We start from the raw sequence: 17,887 nt of genomic DNA, 5'->3' as shown, positions 1-17,887 counted from the left end.
TTAGCGGCACTACCTTGTTCTTCTGGTTCCTGGCAACTTTAAAGAAGAAGGACCGAAGAGCTGCACCAGCAGAGAAGACTCCAGACGAAAAATGACTTGGTCCCAGCCCTACCGGCATGTCTGCAGCTTCAAGACTCCTGCTACGAAAAGACAATTCATCCTGCAGGACCAGCGACCTCTACAAACCCGCAGAGGACTACCTGCCTACCTAAAGACCAAGAACTCACCAAGACAGCAGCTCTGTCCTCACAAAAACCTACAATAAGGACTCCAGAGCCCTCCGGATCCGCGAGTCCTGCCCACTCTGCACCCAACGGCCAGATAGTCCACAGGCGATTCTGAGCTTGAGTCCACCCCGGGTTGACCCCTCCTGGCCACCACGACAACACTTGCAGCCTGAATCCTAAGGACCCCCCTGACCGCAACCGAATCTGGTAAAGATTTCCTCAACGCCTAAAGGTACCCCTGCACCCACAGTCCCCTGTCCTTGGGGAACCCAACTGACGGTCCAGCAACGTCTAGTGGGCTCTCTGCTTACCTGTCCAGTCATAGGTCTTCTTCAGCCAACACCCTGGACCAAGCCTGCAACCTCTTAGTGAAACCTGGGGTTCCTCCATTGAAAAGCACTGCGTGCCTGATGTCATGTTTGCACCTTGCACCCGGCCACCCCCATGCCGCTGAGGGTGTGTGGTTGATGCTGACCTTTGCCACCCCGTGCTGATCTAAACCCCCCAGAGGTCTGTGCCCCGAGGTCGTAGGTACTTACCTGCAAGCTGTTTCTTTCCAAGTGCTCCCAGTCCCTGCAGGTTTCAATTAGGCGCCCAAAACCAACTTTGACCTTTGCACCCGGCCGGCCATGTGTTGCTGGTGGTGCACTCTAGGTGCCCCCTTGAACGAACTGTGCCCTGTGGACACTCTAACCCCTGAAGACGCAAGTCGAATACTTAACTGCAAACTGTGCTGACACTTTTCTTCCCCTAGGACTGCATTGCTTTCTATGGAAATTGCACTGTTTACTTTTGAAATTGAAAAGAATTACTTACCTGAAAACTGTTTTAACTGTGAATTACAAACAAAGTGCATTTGATACTTGAAAGTGATACATTCTTGAAACTTTACTTACCTGCAACAAAGATCCTTTTAGTTCTAGAATTAAAGTAACAAAGGATTGTTTGGATACATAAACATTGAACTGGAGTTAGTCATTGAGTGTGTGCCTCATTTTTTGCCTCTGTGTGTACAACAAATGCATAGCACTACCTTCTAATATGCCTAACTACTCAACCACACTCCCACAACAGAGAGCATTAGTTTTATCTACTTAAGCCTCTTTAAAGCCTCTGGTGAATCCTGGACTCTATGCACCCTATACCTCACTTTGGTATAGTAAATACTGAGCCAGCTTCCGAGCCCCATGACTCGTACGAAGACTTGAGCAGTGAAGTTGAAGGCCTCTGTGACAACTTCTTTTTGTGGGACTTACCTGACTTCCACAATGACTGAGTGGGACAACTTTCACCAGGTACAACTTCACAAGTGATCTCTGGACCTTCCTTGTGACCGAGATCTGAAGTCTTTTGAAGACAAGAAGCTTGAGGGATTGCTCCCTCAGCACTTTAGCACGCATGGCACGGCAATCTTTGCATGTCTTGCCATCGTAATCTCGCTCCAGACATCAAAGACATACCAAGCGCAGGTCCATCGCTGACCTCTGCCAGTGACAGGCACAGCATGGTTTAAAACGTATTTTTCTGGTGAACATCCTTCACACCAAAGGACAAAGTCTTGAAAAAAATCTTCAACAAAAGGTCAAAAAAGGTTCATTCAAAAACTGACTGGGGCTAGCTCTCTCTGGATTTGAGTTGAATGGAGAGGAAACAAATTAACTGACGTCACTGCGCTCGGGTGGTGCCTATAGAGGCAGTGTACGCATCCTTTCCGGAGTGGATGACTAAGCCCCACATAGCTGAATGACGGCACCTACCAGAAGGCAGGGGTACTATACACCAAGAGTGTCTGGATCCAGTCTGGAGATTATTTTAAGGTAAGGAATCTGCAGCTATAAGTCTCTATCAGATTTCCAACATTCAATTATAATTCTTCAATTTGCTTGGAGACTGTAAAAAAATTAAACAGCTTTTAAGAGACCAATGGCAAAAGCAAAGCCATTTGCTCTTGCCTGCACTGGCAGCAGGCCTTTATTTCCACCATACCTTTTGTAGTCAGATTCCTCCATTCTCTCCTTCTTAACCATAACAACATCCTCTTGTATCCACCTTCCTATAAACAATTTGTAGTGACATGATCAAAGCTTTCTCATTTTAGGAGAGTCATTCTGTGTTTTGGGCACTTCGATTTTACATAATCTGATCAATCTCCGATTTAGAAAAACTGGAGAATAACATGACTCTTTAAATTGCCATTTTGGTATTTTCAGGGATATGATAACCACCTGCTGCTTGTTACTGAAAGAATTGTATTGTCGAAGAACAAAGGCAGAGAATTGGATAGCGATTCACCCTTTTTATTTCTGTTACCTCTTGAAAAAAGATACAAACTGCTCTCCCTTTATATTTCTTATTTCCATTCAAAGCTTAGGGTCACTTTACAGCAGTAAAAGTAGAAACACCTATTTAACGGCTGCCCTCTCACTGGTCTTCCTGAACTACAAATCTTTTCTCCCCTATAGCTTCCTTCTCCAGAGCTGCCAATGTCCACTGCTGGTCTAGTTAGCAAAAGTGTCTCAACCACAGTGAGATACTGCTTTCTCCCCCCCTTCATCTTCATGTGTACTTTGCGTCTCAAGCATCACTAGGAATCAGTGCTGTGTCGCTAGGGTGAACAGATCATGTGCACTTGTCTTTTTGTACTTTCATAACGGGCTTGCGTAAGGCATAGTCTCAAGGAATCACAACAGTTCAATCCATGCCAAAGTTTCTCCTTTTATAAACAGGAGACACCACTGTAGGTGGGAGTGAACATAAAAACCATAATAGCCAGTATGAAACAAAAACTTCAGACACACAACCATCCTGCTTCGGTGTTGCTCTTACCCACACTTGTGTGTTCTATCTAATTTCAAGGGTGACCTGGTGCAACTCCATTTGAAGCGCAATGTCCCCGCAGAGCTGGGAATTTATTGTGCAGGCCTGGCTTCTGATTGGTCAGAACTGCACCTGCCGGTTTTGTCCTAGTTTCATTGAGTAACACAGGGCACCGAGTTGTAATCATGAGTTACAGTGATCAGGGTAAATTCCCACATTTGTATCTCTTATGGGCCCACTTATCTAACTTAGATGTTTCATGCTGTAGGAGCCTCCTGTTCAGTGACCGGTCACCCACACAGCTTCCTCTACAGCGATTGCAATGGGAATATTCCAAACAGTCGGCAGGGAAAGTGCCATTCACATTTTTGATGGCTGTAAAGTACATTGTGGAGGAAGAGTGCTGCTTTATTTCCCTTTAGTCATCCTCACATGATTTCAACAGCGATTGATACTGCATAAAGTTTGGCTGGACAAGCCTCCATTCTGCTGGAATAACTTCCTCTCCTCTACTGTCTTTGTGTACTAGGACTGTCCAAGGACTCTACTTCCTGCTCTCCCTCTACTCTTCGCTCCATTGGCCCTCAGCCTGCGTTCCCCTCTCAGATCCCCACCCCCCTATTTGTTTGCAGAAAAGGCACTATACAGCCATGAAACGTGCAAGACCAATATGTCCCTATTTAATTATTCCTCCAAGTTCATCAAGCCAGGGATCCAGACAAATGGTTGGAAGTTCAGAGTGACTATTTTTCTGTTTGGTCCTGGTAAGAAGCCCTGCTGCCCGACGACCATGCCACACCTATAAATCTCCCTAAACCCCTTCAATTCTTATGACCTACTGCTCATATTCTTACCACTTCACTCCCAACACTACTAATCCTAAAACTTCCAGGTACATACTCCAGTTGCCAACAGGTCCCTAGGACTGACTCAGTGCAGCTCCCATACTGCCCACTTGCATCCAGTGCGTACCCATGAGAACTTCTCCTCTTGCTCCAAGATTGTATCTAAGGACTAGTCATCCTGGATGCCTTTGGCCTGCTTCTGGTACTGGGGTTGATCTTAGAGACTACAAAATCCTGGTTGTCAGCATATGCTGTAGCTTGCTCCTTTGCCGCTCCTGGCTTGACTCTACCAACCATTCATTCTGGCTTATAAGTACAATTCTGATTGCAGATGATATATTTTTTAAATGGAGAAAACCTAATGATTTGTCATTACAATGTAACACATGATTCAGTTAGTCAAGAAGTCAAGCAGTTCATTCTTCTGATTGTAGTTCTTTCTGTTAACCTTGTTTCAATTTAATTTTGTTCTTTTGTAAACAGTTGAAGTTTGGAAACATGTTTCAATCCCCCCTTTATGGCGTGCAAGATACAGCCTAGACACAAGAAACACGTTACTTACCTTCCGTAGCAATTTTTCAGGTGGATATCTACCTAACGGTAGATTCCTCACCTTCAAGTTACTTACCTTCGGTAACAGTGTTTATGGTGGATACTCTAACCACTGATTCCTCACCTTGTGAATAACCCCAGTTCTAGCAGTTCTCCTGCATGCTGCTAGATGGCATTGTGCAGCTCCGCTCCAGAAGTGACGAGCAGAGCCCCATATAAGGGCCACCCATGTGTGCAGACATTAGTTACTTCCTAGGATGTCCGCACCCTAAGATCCAGAGCCCAACTGAAAATTGGTATGACCGTTTTGCAGATTTTTAGACTGAGAACGGTCTAGAATGTAAAAAGTTCAGTTCACAGAACAGGAAGGTGGGAGGGTTGGTGAAGAATCTGCAGTTAGACAGAAAAGCCACAAAAAATATCTTTACTGAAGGTATGTAACGTGTTCTTGAGATGGATACTTCTTACAAGTTCCTCACTTTGTGAATAGATACCACAGTAGTACCTCCCAAGGTGGTGAATCTGCAAACTATCTCAAACCAAATAGTCCTGCAGGATCACTTGATGTTCCGTGATATACTCAATACAGAAACTCAGTGCTCTTTTACAATCCCAAACAATGGAGTCCTTCTTCCTCGCCAGAAGTGGAGCAAAGAGTGCTGGTAACTGTGATAGCTCAACCAACATGAAAAGGAGTGACTACTTTAGGTAGAAATGAAGCCTGGGACCTTATAACCAACTAATCAGGAAAGGCGGTGATATAACGTGGATTGGCACAGAGCCTGAAGTTAAATCACACATCTAGCTGATGCTATGGCAATAATAAAGACTGTCTTTATGGTTAGAAGTCTTGAGAGACAATTGTGCAGAGGCTCAAAAGGGGTGCATGTAAAAAAAAAGTGAGGAAAAAGTTCAAGTCCCTCTGCAACAGCACAAAGGTTTTTTTGTGAAAACAAATGTAAACCTTAAAAAAAAACCATCATAAGAGGTTATTTGTATAACGAAGACTGATAAGTCAACCGAAAAAAGGCTGAAAGATCTGATATGTAGCCCTTACAGAGCCCAAAGCAAGCACTTGCTGGGCTAGGGACAGAACAAACAATTAACCTTCAGATAGTTTTGGCAGTAAAGGGTCAATTTGTTAGGTGCCGCACAAATCCCAAAGGCAGGCGAAGACTGATGTAGTGGAGGAATGCTGTGCCAGCAAGACGACATTAACAATCTTAGACTGCTGGTTAAAGGAGGCCAACTGTCGCCACTCAATCTTCCAGCTTGAAGATAAAAGGGGCGCAGGCCCAGGTGAAACACCCTTTCCTGCTGCTATGACAGAGGATCCTACAAGAACAGCAGCTTGATCAGAAGATAGATGGTCATGCCCATGAGTTCCGAGTACCCCACTCCTGGCCCAATGCGATGTCACTAGGATACTTGGGCCCAACTGTTCCTGATCTTTAAAATTCGGGACAGGTGAGGCAGTGGCAGGAAAGCATACAGAAGTCCTGATCGCCCCGCTTCGAGGGAGAGCTGCTTTGGAAACTCCAGTGCACAAACGTGCTGACATTGTGCGTTATAGGTGGTTGTGAAAAGATCGAGTCAGAGTCCTTCCCATTGCTGGAAGATGCCTTGTGCGACCTGTGTGTTTAACTGCCATTTGTGACCTGCTAATTAGCTGCGGCTGAGTTCGTCCACCCAGGTGTTTAAAAATCCTGCGATATGGCTTAACCCCAGCGAAATCTCATTGTGGTCCTGTCACTTCCAGAGGTGCAGAGCCTACTGACACAGGGCCCAAGACCCCACCCGCCCTGCTTGTTGTGGTATCACATGGTGGTGGTGTTGTCTATGGCCATCTGCACCAGCCTGTGACAGCCCGTTTTGTGCCAGAGCATGGACTGGGGGTCCCTGAACCGGTGTGGACTGGTTTATGCCAGAGGGCACCAATTGTGCCATTCAAAGCAAACCAGTGGCTTGAGGAGACTACCCCTCCCAAGCCAGTCACACCTGTTTCCAAAGGGAGAGGTTGTTACCTCCCTCTCCCAAAGGAAATCCTTTGTTCTACCTTCCTGGGCGTGCAACAGTATTGGTGTATGATTCTGACATGTTTGATACCAAACATGCCCAGGTTCAGAGTTCCTATTATGAACCTGAACATAGGTAGAAACCTATGCCCAGTACATGTGTAAAATGGCGGCCCGCACTCACAAAGTCCAGAAAAATGGACCTGGAGTTTGTGGGGCACCTCTGCTACTGCAGGGGTGTCCTCACACATAGGTACCTGCCCCTGCCCTCTGGGCTGAGAGGGTCTACCATACAGATGACTTATAGTGACCTGGTGAAGTGACCTGTAGTGAAAATGGGTGCATGCATTAACTAGGGACTTACATGGGGGGAACTAGTATGCCAATTGTGGGAAGAAAAAGGTACAATTTAGAAGAGAGAGCAAAACTAATGGGTTCCTGGGTAGCAGGAACACAGTAGACACAGTCAATCATACTGACAACCGACAGACATTGGGGGTAACCATGCCAAGAAAGAGGGCACTTTCCTACAGAAGTATGAAGAAAAAGTAGGTGAGTGAGGTTAAAATGATCCACTTTTCTGCATTCACTGCCTCTTCCAAAAAGTCCTCGCATTTTTTTATGTTTGTCTTTGCTGTGTAGTTTGATTTTATTTTTCTGTCGACACAGGATATGCATCTGGTGACGATCTGTTTTGCTGTCCTATCTGCCACAGGACTGACACTTGTCAAAGAATTAAAACATTTAAAAGACAAAAAGGAAACGTTTTTCAGTCAGAAACAGACAAAACACTCCCTTTTAAAGATGTTGAGTGGCATCAAGATTGAAAGTCTGTTAAAAGCTTTTTCTGAGCTTTTTCCCTCTAAGCTGCAGAATCCAGAAAAGAGAACCAAGGTAACTGCATCTGACAGAGAATAAGATACTGGAAGTCTGTGTTTCGTAATACATCTGTGGCAGTTCTCCCGGCTTTTAGAAGGGTGCAGCCTATCTGGCCACATTGCGCCCACTTTCTCTTATTTTCATGTGTCTGCCAATAATGGTGCGGCTACTAATCACCTTCCACTTCTTCTCTTCAACGTATTACATGCAACAGAACTGTGAGGAAGTTCAGCAGTCCTAGGCAGTCAAACAAAGGCATCATTCATCAAGTAGAACTGATGTGGTTTTAAAAACATTTCAGAGGTACTACTTTTTCCTACTGTGTTCCACAGTATCAAAGCTGATTCTGCAATTCTTCAATTTTGGGTCACTGATGACCAATGGGATAGGTACGCGTAAATATTTAGTACATAACTATATGAATTTTTCAAGCAGTTTTCTGATTAAGTGATGATGATTGGGGTTGAGGAACATCAAAATGGCAGCCAGTACATGAAGGCACTGACAGCCTGAGACATGGAATGAGGCTCTGGATCATGAAATCACTTAAACCAAGCTGAAATTATTAATTGTGATAATATTTTAATGTCACTTAATTGACATTAACAGCACAATAATGGCTTACATGATGCAGTGTTAATGAACTCTTACCCTTTTGAGATGAATGGTTTTAATTGTCACAGCACATTCGGATAAGGCCTGTTGAAAGAAATTAAATGGATGTCAACAGCAACTAGCTATGTGTTAGCATTCTTTGTATAACATAAACAAGTAATTATTTACATTTTGCCCCCGGAGTTAAACAGCATGGCAGCTGTTCAATTCTTACTTTCTAAAAATTACAATAAAAAAAGAGTGCATTGCATCCAAACGACAACCTTCCGCTTAGGAAGGAGTAAGACTGTAAGGACCAATATCTATTTTGCAGCAAAAAAACAGGCCATCTTTCACTATAGTTGAAGCATTCCACATAGTTGCAATTTAACACATCAGTGTGGTACAATAAATTATTCATACTCAGCACTTGTGAATTGCCACAAGGCAATGAGAACAATCAGAGCTCAAGTGATGACAATGTTGGCTGCTGTGAGCAACATACTGTAACTAGAAATTTATTTTAGCTCTGTCTTGACAACACAACTGTCTGCAAGACCAACTGTTACTTATGCCTAACTATATAATCTGAGGGCTGTGGCACTGACCAGAGAAGTATCTCTCTCTTCATGCCACATGCCATTTGATGTTATGTAGGAAAGTGGATTTAAAATCAAATTAAATAAAGCTTTATTTCGGTAGCAAAAGTAGCCATGATAGCACATACAAATCACATCATTAATATACAGGCAACAATTCATTACACTAAAAAGAAAAAAACACATCAGCAGATACATAACTCAAAACAAAAAACAGGCAATGCCTCAGGAGATCATGATCATAATAAACAAGTATAAATCAACCCTTAAAAAAAGCTGTTTCCGGTTCCGAATAAAACAGTGAAAAATAAAGTGCAAAGGCCAGATAAAAGTTTTCAAAAAAACAATTTTTATTGCCAACAATTATAAACATTCACTGTATAAAAATCAACATGACCTTCCCAACCTCTTATCATACATAAGCAGCGGCCACTGCATATCCCTCAACGAAGCAGGTATTGCAGTACACCCAAAAAAAAACACCCAGCTAAAACAGCACTGATTTACTTTTATTAATAACACACAATTTGATGGGGAGTCAAATTGTAGATATACCAGAGCTGCACCATGGCTTTTAAGTCCCTGCTTCCTGACAATTGTGATTAAAAACCTTTTGGTGAGATCAGAATTAAATTGGGAAAAGAAGGTAAAATGCAACAGGCTCTGTGAACAGTGAATTTTATGTGGTGTGGTTGTGATACCTCACCGGGTAATAATGTGACAATCTCTATCATGTTCAGTTAGTTTCTTAATAATTCTTCACAATCAGTTCTAGTTAACTGTGACACAGAGCAGTCAGGCTTAGTCAAAGGAACAAGTATAAATCTTTAGAAGTACCGAAACAATAGGTATGTATGAAACATGACGCAATAAAAGACCAACCCTAACTTATAAAAAAAAACAAAAAAAAAACATGGAGGGTATTTTTATTTTAAATTAGATAAAAATCTATAGAGGGAAACTGGAGAGACTGGAGAGATGATTTTTCAAAGATAAGTGAATGCTTTTAAATTTTAATAAATCTGTGTAATCTGTATCATGATTCCTGAGCCAGCTGGCTAGCACGATCATCAATCCTCTCTTGGACAGGCCACAACAGATTAGGAGCCAGTCACAGGGACCACTATGCTCCAGGGAGACAGTTACCTTTTAGGTGCAGCAGTCTCAGAGACCTCAGAAAAGATCTCACCGGGATCATGGTATCAGCAAATAAGTGGTCCTGATGCTGGGGATGCAGGATGCAGAGAAGATGTTAATACTGCTAAACATGCTGAAGCAGTGAAAGAGTTGCAATGAGTATTCCTGGGGCAAGCCCAGGGTCCACAATCTTCAGGGATGGTCTACAGTCTCAGGACAAGATTTCCCACAATGCACAGTGGAGAGGCTAGTGCAGGTCCAGTTGCCACTGAGCAACTGGTCTCTAATCACAGTCGTCTTCAGCAGTTCTCCACATGTTAGTGTCTCTTTCTTGCAGGATGACCAGAGTCCTATTCAACGATGGCTGCATGTCCCATGGACTTTGGGACACTTCAGGAAGGTCAGGACCCTGCCTCTCACCAGGCATTTTGGAGACCAGTGGGAGGCAGATGATCCTGGGTAGCTGGGCCCTCACAAATGCAGGTTTCCTTCAGTTTTCTTTGTCCCAGGTGCTAAACAGGACTCTATCTACCTAGCCCTTGGATCCTTTTTCCACAAGTGGCCAGTGCAAGGACAGTCGGCCTCTTAGTGAGACCCTCTGGTTCAGCAGGTGCAGTCCAGACTTTGGTGCAGCATCTCTTTGCTGGGTCCAGGGAGCAAAAGGGCAAACCTCCTTCAGTTCTGGGCACAAGTGGAGCTCTTCTTCCAGGAACGGGCTCAGCAGACGCAGTCCTCTTTGACATTCGCTTGAATTCGGCAGGTGAAGTCCTTCCTACGTGTAGTCTCTCTGTGCTGAGTTCAGGGAGCAGAAAGGCAGTCCTACAGTCTTCTTGCCAATCCAGCAGTGATCTGAAGACTGAGTCTGGGTGCAACTTTTATGCCATCATCTCATTTGTGGGAGGGGTGGAGTCAGTGGCCAATGAGACAATAGTTCCCATGAGTCTACTAATTCCACTTTATGTCACTTCCAGGGGATTTGGCCCTCAAACAATCTGAGAATACCCCCTTCTAGAAAACAAGATAGAGCAAGCTTTTAACCCCTGAGAGAGGCCCTGGGCACATTGTTTGGGTTTGTCCAGCATAATGAGCCACTCCTCCTGGAAAACGGGTTCTGCAAAGCCAGCCTGTCTACCTATACAATGGAGGGGGCAGGCGAAGGTTTGCTCGCCATTTACTTAACTGAGGCAGTAGCTGCTTTGAAGCAGTGCCATCTGTGGCCACTGCCTGGTAGCCATCTGCTGGATGAGGTCACACCTCCTCCCTTCAGCAATTCTCTTTGTTCCTTGTTCCTGGGATTGCTTCATATCTCCTAGCAGAAAGGCAGCATGTTGCATCGAGTGACAACTAGTGCAGATAACTAGGAAAGGCTTCTAAAGGTTTGGGCAACAAAGTGGCAATTTTTTAAAGTCACCTTTGTATTAAAAGTAACCTTAAATCATGTCTAAGCAATGAGTTGTGTTTAATGTAACAATTAGATATCCTGGTGTAATCTACATTTTTGATGGTCCCAAAAAGAAGTTAGCCATTAGGACCATGGCTAGTTAAACTCTGTATTAGCCAATGGGACCACCATCCTTGCTACAGTGAAAGTGACAATTTTGTGTTTTCACTGTCAGGGAATGTTAAATACAAAATAAACATGCCCTTCTTTTTCGGTCTTGGCTAAACAGAGCTTGTGTTGTCGTGAAGAGACATGTTGTGTTTAATCTGTGGGCTTCAGTCCGCCCACAGGCTTCCCATTTGCTCTCTCCGTCATCTGTCTCATATTCTTTGTCACCATCTGTCCTTGCCATGCATGGTCATGCCTCTTCTTGTGTTAAGCCCTCCCTTTACTACATGGACTAAGTACTGCTCCCGTTTTATGACCATTTTAGGACCTGCTTTTCCCTTCTTTTTCAGCACTCTAAACAGTGCTTGTGCTTTTACCAGCTCGGTCTCCTCCCACCCACCCTCATCCCCCATCTAAGATCACCCCCTCCCCGTCACTGCTTTTCCCCATTGTTGTTTATATTTTATAGACCAACAGCACTCTGTCTCACCTCGGTACCAAATTTTCCTTTTTTTTATATAAAAAGATACATATGAAAGGAAAAGGCATCTCGTTCCTCATACATGAATTTGTGGCATGCGACGATCAGTTGACACAGGTCAGACAGAGGGTACAAAGACCCTGGTACATGCCTTCCTCGACCCCTTCCGGGTTAACAGCCAGCAGAGAGGACCTACTCACACAGAATTCGGTTGGAAAAATGTGACCCACCTCCGTTTGTTGTTCTCCGCCATTAGAATAATCCTCACCCTTTGCCCACGCACAACAAATGTAGTTCAGCTTTAATTTCTCCCCTGTAGAAAATCTCCAGTGGATGAATCAGAAATGCAGACTATAGTCCACATAAAGTACCTGAAGGCCCACACAGTAGCATGACATAACGGACAAGTTACTTACCTTCAGTAACACCGTATCTGGTAGTGACAATATCTAGTTGCGATTCCTTACCTTATAATTTCTCCCAGTCATCAGTCTGGATTCTGAGATTTTTCTCGAGCAGTACCCCTGCACACCGTTAGGTGGCGTCCATCGGCGTAAGCACCGGATATGACGCTGTGGGTCCTATATAGGTGCCACCCCGAGGCACTGACGTCAGTTTGTTTTCATGATTTTCCATGCCAGAAGCGCAGAGCCATTAAGAACACTGACTACTAATATGTCAACACTAGGGCCCTGAAAGGGGAGTCCCTAGTCCTAGAAATCCGTTTGCAGAGTAGGGAGGATGGGTCGGTTGGTAAGGAATCTGCAATTAGATATTGTCTCTACCAGATAAGGCGTTACCAAAGGTAAGTAACTTGTCCATCTGATACAGCCATCTAGTTGCAGATTACTTACCCTATAATATAGGCCAAAGCAATACCATCCCTGGAGGTGGGTCTGCAAACCAAGATCACAGCAGAAAGTCCTGCGGGACCGAATGGGCAAAGTGCCCGTCCCTATGGACCTGACTGCCCAGGCAGTAGAGTTTGGTAAGCGTATGCAGACACCCACGCTGCCACCTGGGGATGGTTCTCTTCTGCACTGTCCGACCTTTCTTTGCACCCACATTACCGACAAAGAGTTGATTATCCACCCGGAACTCCTTGGTACTATCAAGGTAGAACGCCAATGCTCTTTTTGGGTCCAGGCAGTGGAGTCTCCCCTCTTCCATAGGAGGCAATGTGATGGACTGGCCTACATGGAAGGAAGTAACCACTTTCAAAAGAAAGAAGGCCCATGTGCGAAGCACCACTTTGTCAGGATAGATGGAAAGGTAGGATGGCTTAGATGACAATGTCTGCAGCTCACTCACCCAGCAGAGAGATGTAATGGCCACAAGGAAGTCTGTTTTCAAAGTGAGAAGCCCTAAAGGACAATTGTGGAGAGGCTTGAAAGGAGCACACATCGGAAATGTCAGAACCAAATTCAAATCCCATTGGGCATACTGAATGGGGAATAAGGAAACATAAGTAAGGCCTTTAAGGAACCTATTTACAATAGGAGATTTAAACGAAGAATGATCAGGTAGCCATGAGAAAGCAGAAATTGCAGGCAAATAACCTTTGAGAGTGCCCAAAGCAGAGCCCTGCTGAGCCAATTAAAGTATAAACAATAGAACTTCAAGCAGAGGGGCAGAGAAGGGGTCAACAGACTTGTCTGTGCACCACGCCACAAATTCCTTCCAACGGCTGGCATATAGCGCTTTGGTGGAGGGATGCCTGGCTGCCAAGATAATGTTACAAACTTTAGGCGGAAGGTCAAAATCTGTCAACTGTCGCCGTTCACTCTCCATGCAAAAAAAAAAAGACTGGACAAGTTCGGGTGAAGAACCCTCCCGTGCTGCTGCAACATCGCATCCTCCCAAAAGGGCAGTCTGAACGAAGGATCGATGGCCATGCTAAAGAGCTCAGGATACCAGACTCTTCTTTCCCAGTCAGGAGCCACAAAGGTTACTTGGGCCCAGTCATTCTTGATCTTCTTGAGAAATCTGGGCAGAAGTGGTATGGGTGGAAAGGTGTACAGGAGGCCTGAGCTTCACTTCAGACTAAAAGTGTCACAGAGCGAGACCCACCTTGGAATCTCCAACGCGCATTACTACTCGAATTCTTGAAGCGCTTGAGTACCTTGTCTGCCTCGTCTCTGAGGATACGGTTGCCATTGAAGGGCATATACATCAAAGCAGCTTGGACATCCCTTGAAAGGCCAGACGTTCTCTGCCAGGAATGGCGCCTCAGGGCCACTGTCAACGAATCTGCTCTGCCTAGTGAGTCAGTCATGTCCAGTCTGTAAAGGATGGTCAACTTTGCTGCTTCTCTCCCATTGGCAACTGCCTGAGATAGTATAGCTCGAGCCTCCTCTGAGAGATGTAGCAGCACTTGTGCAACGTATTCCGCAGCATGTGGGAGTAACGGCCCAAAAGGCATGTGGTGTTCGTGGACTACAATGCAAGGCTGGAAGAAGAAACAACCTTCTTCCCAAGTGTGTCCAACCGTTTAGATTCCCTATCTGAGGGTCCGGAAGGGAACGCGCCCTGGAAAGTAGAGGCTTGGATAACCAAGCTCTCAGGGGTGGGGTGTTGCATCAAAGCTTGGGTTCCCCGGAGCAGGGCAGTGGCGGCGGGCAACTATCCTGTTCACAGGAGCCCCCGTGTTGGGCTTGGACCAGGTACCCAGTAGGACATCTGTGAGGGCTTCATTAAAGGGGAACATTGGTTCTGATGAGGAAGATCCAGGTTAAAGCATCTCTGTCAGGAGGTTAGTCCTGACGGCCACCAAAGGCAACTCAAGGCACAAGACCCCAGCTGCTCTTCTCACCACCATGGAATAGAAAGCTCCCGCCTCCGTAGGCACTGTTGGGGGAGAAAGCATGCCAGTATCTGGAGAATTGTCCAGTTTGCTGTCCTCAACATAGGGTCTTGGAGCTGGTATTCCTAAGGGTCCAGCAACCCCTCCCATTCCTCACCATAACCTAGGCCACAGGAAAGGGGCTCAGGATCCAACATAGGAGGCAAGACACCTTACAGCGTCTGAGTCGTACAACGCTCATCCGGCTGTGTGTCAGAAATTGGGATGCAACTGCCTGTGGGCACGGGTAGTGCCGGGACATCGGGGAAGGTCGGGTGGTTTGACCAAGGTCGGTCTGGATCCAGGACTGGATCAATAGTTGCCCATCAGTGCAGAAGCCGTAACCACAGGTGCGGAACCCTAAGGGGCCCCTTCTGACTCCACGGGGCCCGAAGATGCTCCAACGGTGTCTAACTGCCCAAAAATGAGATGCATGGCCTCATACTACTCCTTGTGTTGGGCAAGGGTCACTCCAGCTCTCAGAAACTCAGTGAGGCATGGAGTCGGCACAGGCTGCGCAGAGCGAGGCCTAGAACGTTGAAACTTCCTCGACTCACTGGCCAAAGGATGAAGGGAAGTAAAAAAAACATTTCAACTTCTTGCTTTTCTTCTTGTGCCTTGATTTAACCGATCGTTCCGAGGACTTGGAGTGTGGACTACAATGATGAAGGACTCTGTGACTAATCCCAGGACCTTCCTCTCAACTGTGATCTCGACTGGTGCAGAGTCGAGTGTTGGGCCACATCAGCTTCAGGGACCACTACATCAAAGCCTTCGGATGCATGGCCCACACTCGGAACATGACTGGGTCATGGTCCCGCTCCAGGCACCAAAGACACACGAGATGTTAATACATCACAGACATTGCCTGATGCCAGGAACCGCAGCGCTTAAACCCGGTCTTCCTCGATGACATCCTCGACACACCAGGAGTTGAAAACTCATTAAAAACGTTCACAAAAAGCTGAAAAAAGCCAGTCAAGAAATGACTAAGGAGTAGGTCTCGCTGGATCAACGCCAGCTGGCCAGAAAGAAAAGAACTGACATCAGCATGCCGGGGTGGCGCCTATATAGGACCCGCGGCATCATATCCCGCGCAGACGAAGCAGGCGATGGACGCGGACCTTATCGATGCCACCTAATGGCACGCAGGGGTACTGCTCAGAAATTTCTCCTGATCCAGTCTGACGCCCGGGGGAAATTCAAAAGTGAGGAACCTGCAACTAGAGGTGTTTACCAGAAACTTCTGTTCATTTGGTTTAAATGTTCTGGATTTGAGATGGCCAAATGTGAGGAATAAAATGCTGATACAAAAGCTCCATCTGCTGTCTTTTCACCGAAAGATCATTGATAAGGATGTCTCATAGGCATCGAAAGAGCAAACAACGGTCCCAGCAAAGGTGGCAACCGACTGCTCTGTTTTCACCAAAAGATCATGATCACAGTAGCTTCAATAATGCAAGCGGTCACATGCGCATAACCGATAAAGCGTGGAGATGCTGCCTACTCCTGTGCAGTTATGCAAAATGAGTGAGATTATTTAAAGGGCAACCAAAGATTGCGACTTGAGCAGAAGCTATTCAACCTTTAAGTGGACAAGATTTCATCTGCACCTGCTAGGTTGAAAAGGCCACGTTTTAGCAGGGGTTCCCACCAGAAGCTCTTTGTAGTTTCGCTTTCATCAATAAAGAAACAAAAAGAAAATGACAATGAAACTGTCATTTTTATAATGCATTTTTCATGTATTTTAATAAGACTCAAATACTAATGCTTCTCTTGTTCTTATGGGTTTGCAGATATAACATGGCTTAAGTACATTGCACAATTTCAGATCATGATGAAAAGGAGTGCAATCCTATTAGCCATACTTTGAATTAGTTTGAAGGAAACTGTAAGGTAAACTTAATGAATAAACTTGAATAGCTCGCTCTATTAGTTTAATTCCTAAACACGCTCCTTTAGCTAAACACAATTGTAACACATATTTGAGAGAGACATATTTTCCTAGTTTCAAATTCGTCAATGAATGGCTACTGGTCCTGGGGATGAGAGGCAGGCAGTTTATTGCTGCCGTATCATGTTTTCAGTTTTGTGGCTGGCAGTTTCGTCAGAGCTTACATTGCCCCAGCAGCAGGGGTAGGAAACTCACTGAGATGCCCTTGTTTGGTGGCAGATGTTCGGTGGAGCGGAGTCCTAGCACTGAGAAGGTAGTGCAGAGCGCTATATGAGCTCATGCCTTACTCTGGGTGAGGTGATACAACGTACACTTTACAGTTGAGTATCATTTCTACCAATGTCCCTATTAACGTACATGTCAATGTTGTTTGTTTACCGCTGTCTGCTGCCATTGCAATTGTTCACTTTGCATGAGAGATAGCGAGCTTGGTTTCTCAGAGTTTGCTAAACTTTGTCGGAGATGGCAATGTCCCTGCATTGAAATTACTTCTTGAAAAATATAAGGACGTGGATGAAAGAAATGAGGCAAGACGATTTTCATGCTTACAAATAATTGTCATTATGTGTTAATAAAAAATAAAAGACGGTAAAGCACTGCAGTCTCAAAAAGCTATCCAGTCGCAGTTGCCAAATGCCATGAATGGTCATGACTGCCGCAAGGCGTGAACGGCAGGCGCTACAAGGAGAGCAGCTTAGCTACCAGTGCAGTTGCCTGTTCTTGAGAAGCCTCTTGTTTTGAGGGCTGCATGAGACTTGGTGAGGTTCGTGATCCCTCTGAATACCCATTCAGCAGCTTGGGTTCTATCACAATGGTGTTTTTCGGATTCATATCGAAGGACTGTCGGCCCCGTAGTACTTAGCAAGCGGGTTTCACGAGCTAAGAGCTTGTTGATGAGATCTGCATGTTATGCAGGACACAGGCTTCAATTCCAGCCGGTAATAGGTATGTATGGAACAAGCCGTTGTCAGTATTGTTATTACAATTATTGTTATTAATAGCAGTTAAATTATTGATGGTTTGTATAGCATTCTGGTTGGGTGGCAGGAACTTGCTTGTCTAGTGTACATAGATTGGGCTGGTTACAAATAGAACATTTGGTATAAATAGGAACATAGTAAGCTTATAGTTTGGGTTTTCTTTAGTTGGCGCCAAAGCAAAGAATAGTTTCTACACTGTTAGTCCAATGTGAGCATTTAGTTTGTGTTCCATCATCAACAAGTTGCATTGATTTTTAACGCATTTGCTGCTTGTGAAGTAACATTTCAGGATGTGCCTTGGATTGGGAAATGCAAAATAAAAAAGCAATAAAAACCAGCCAATGTTATTGCATGCATATGTGTTTGTTTTAGCATCCTCCACCCAGCAGAAGTCCTTCGGTGATATTGCTCTATAA

The 17,887-nt window shown here is 45.0% G+C and overlaps 1 protein-coding gene across 1 annotated transcript in view; it reads right to left on the bottom strand.

Moving 5' to 3' along the window:
- XPOT (exportin for tRNA) overlaps positions 1–17,887 on the bottom strand; it is a 710,192-nt gene that overhangs the window by 89,475 nt on the left and 602,830 nt on the right. The window contains exon 22 of the mRNA XM_069229126.1: positions 7,987–8,034. Coding sequence (XP_069085227.1) covers positions 7,987–8,034 — 48 coding nt within the window. The remainder of the gene's footprint in view (positions 1–7,986; positions 8,035–17,887) is intronic.

Source organism: Pleurodeles waltl, chromosome 4_1, assembly GCF_031143425.1.
Source record: "Pleurodeles waltl isolate 20211129_DDA chromosome 4_1, aPleWal1.hap1.20221129, whole genome shotgun sequence".
NCBI classification, from domain to species: Eukaryota; Metazoa; Chordata; class Amphibia; order Caudata; family Salamandridae; genus Pleurodeles; species Pleurodeles waltl.
The sequence above is the reverse complement of the archived record's forward strand: the minus strand, read 5'-3'. Positions and strand labels throughout refer to the sequence as shown.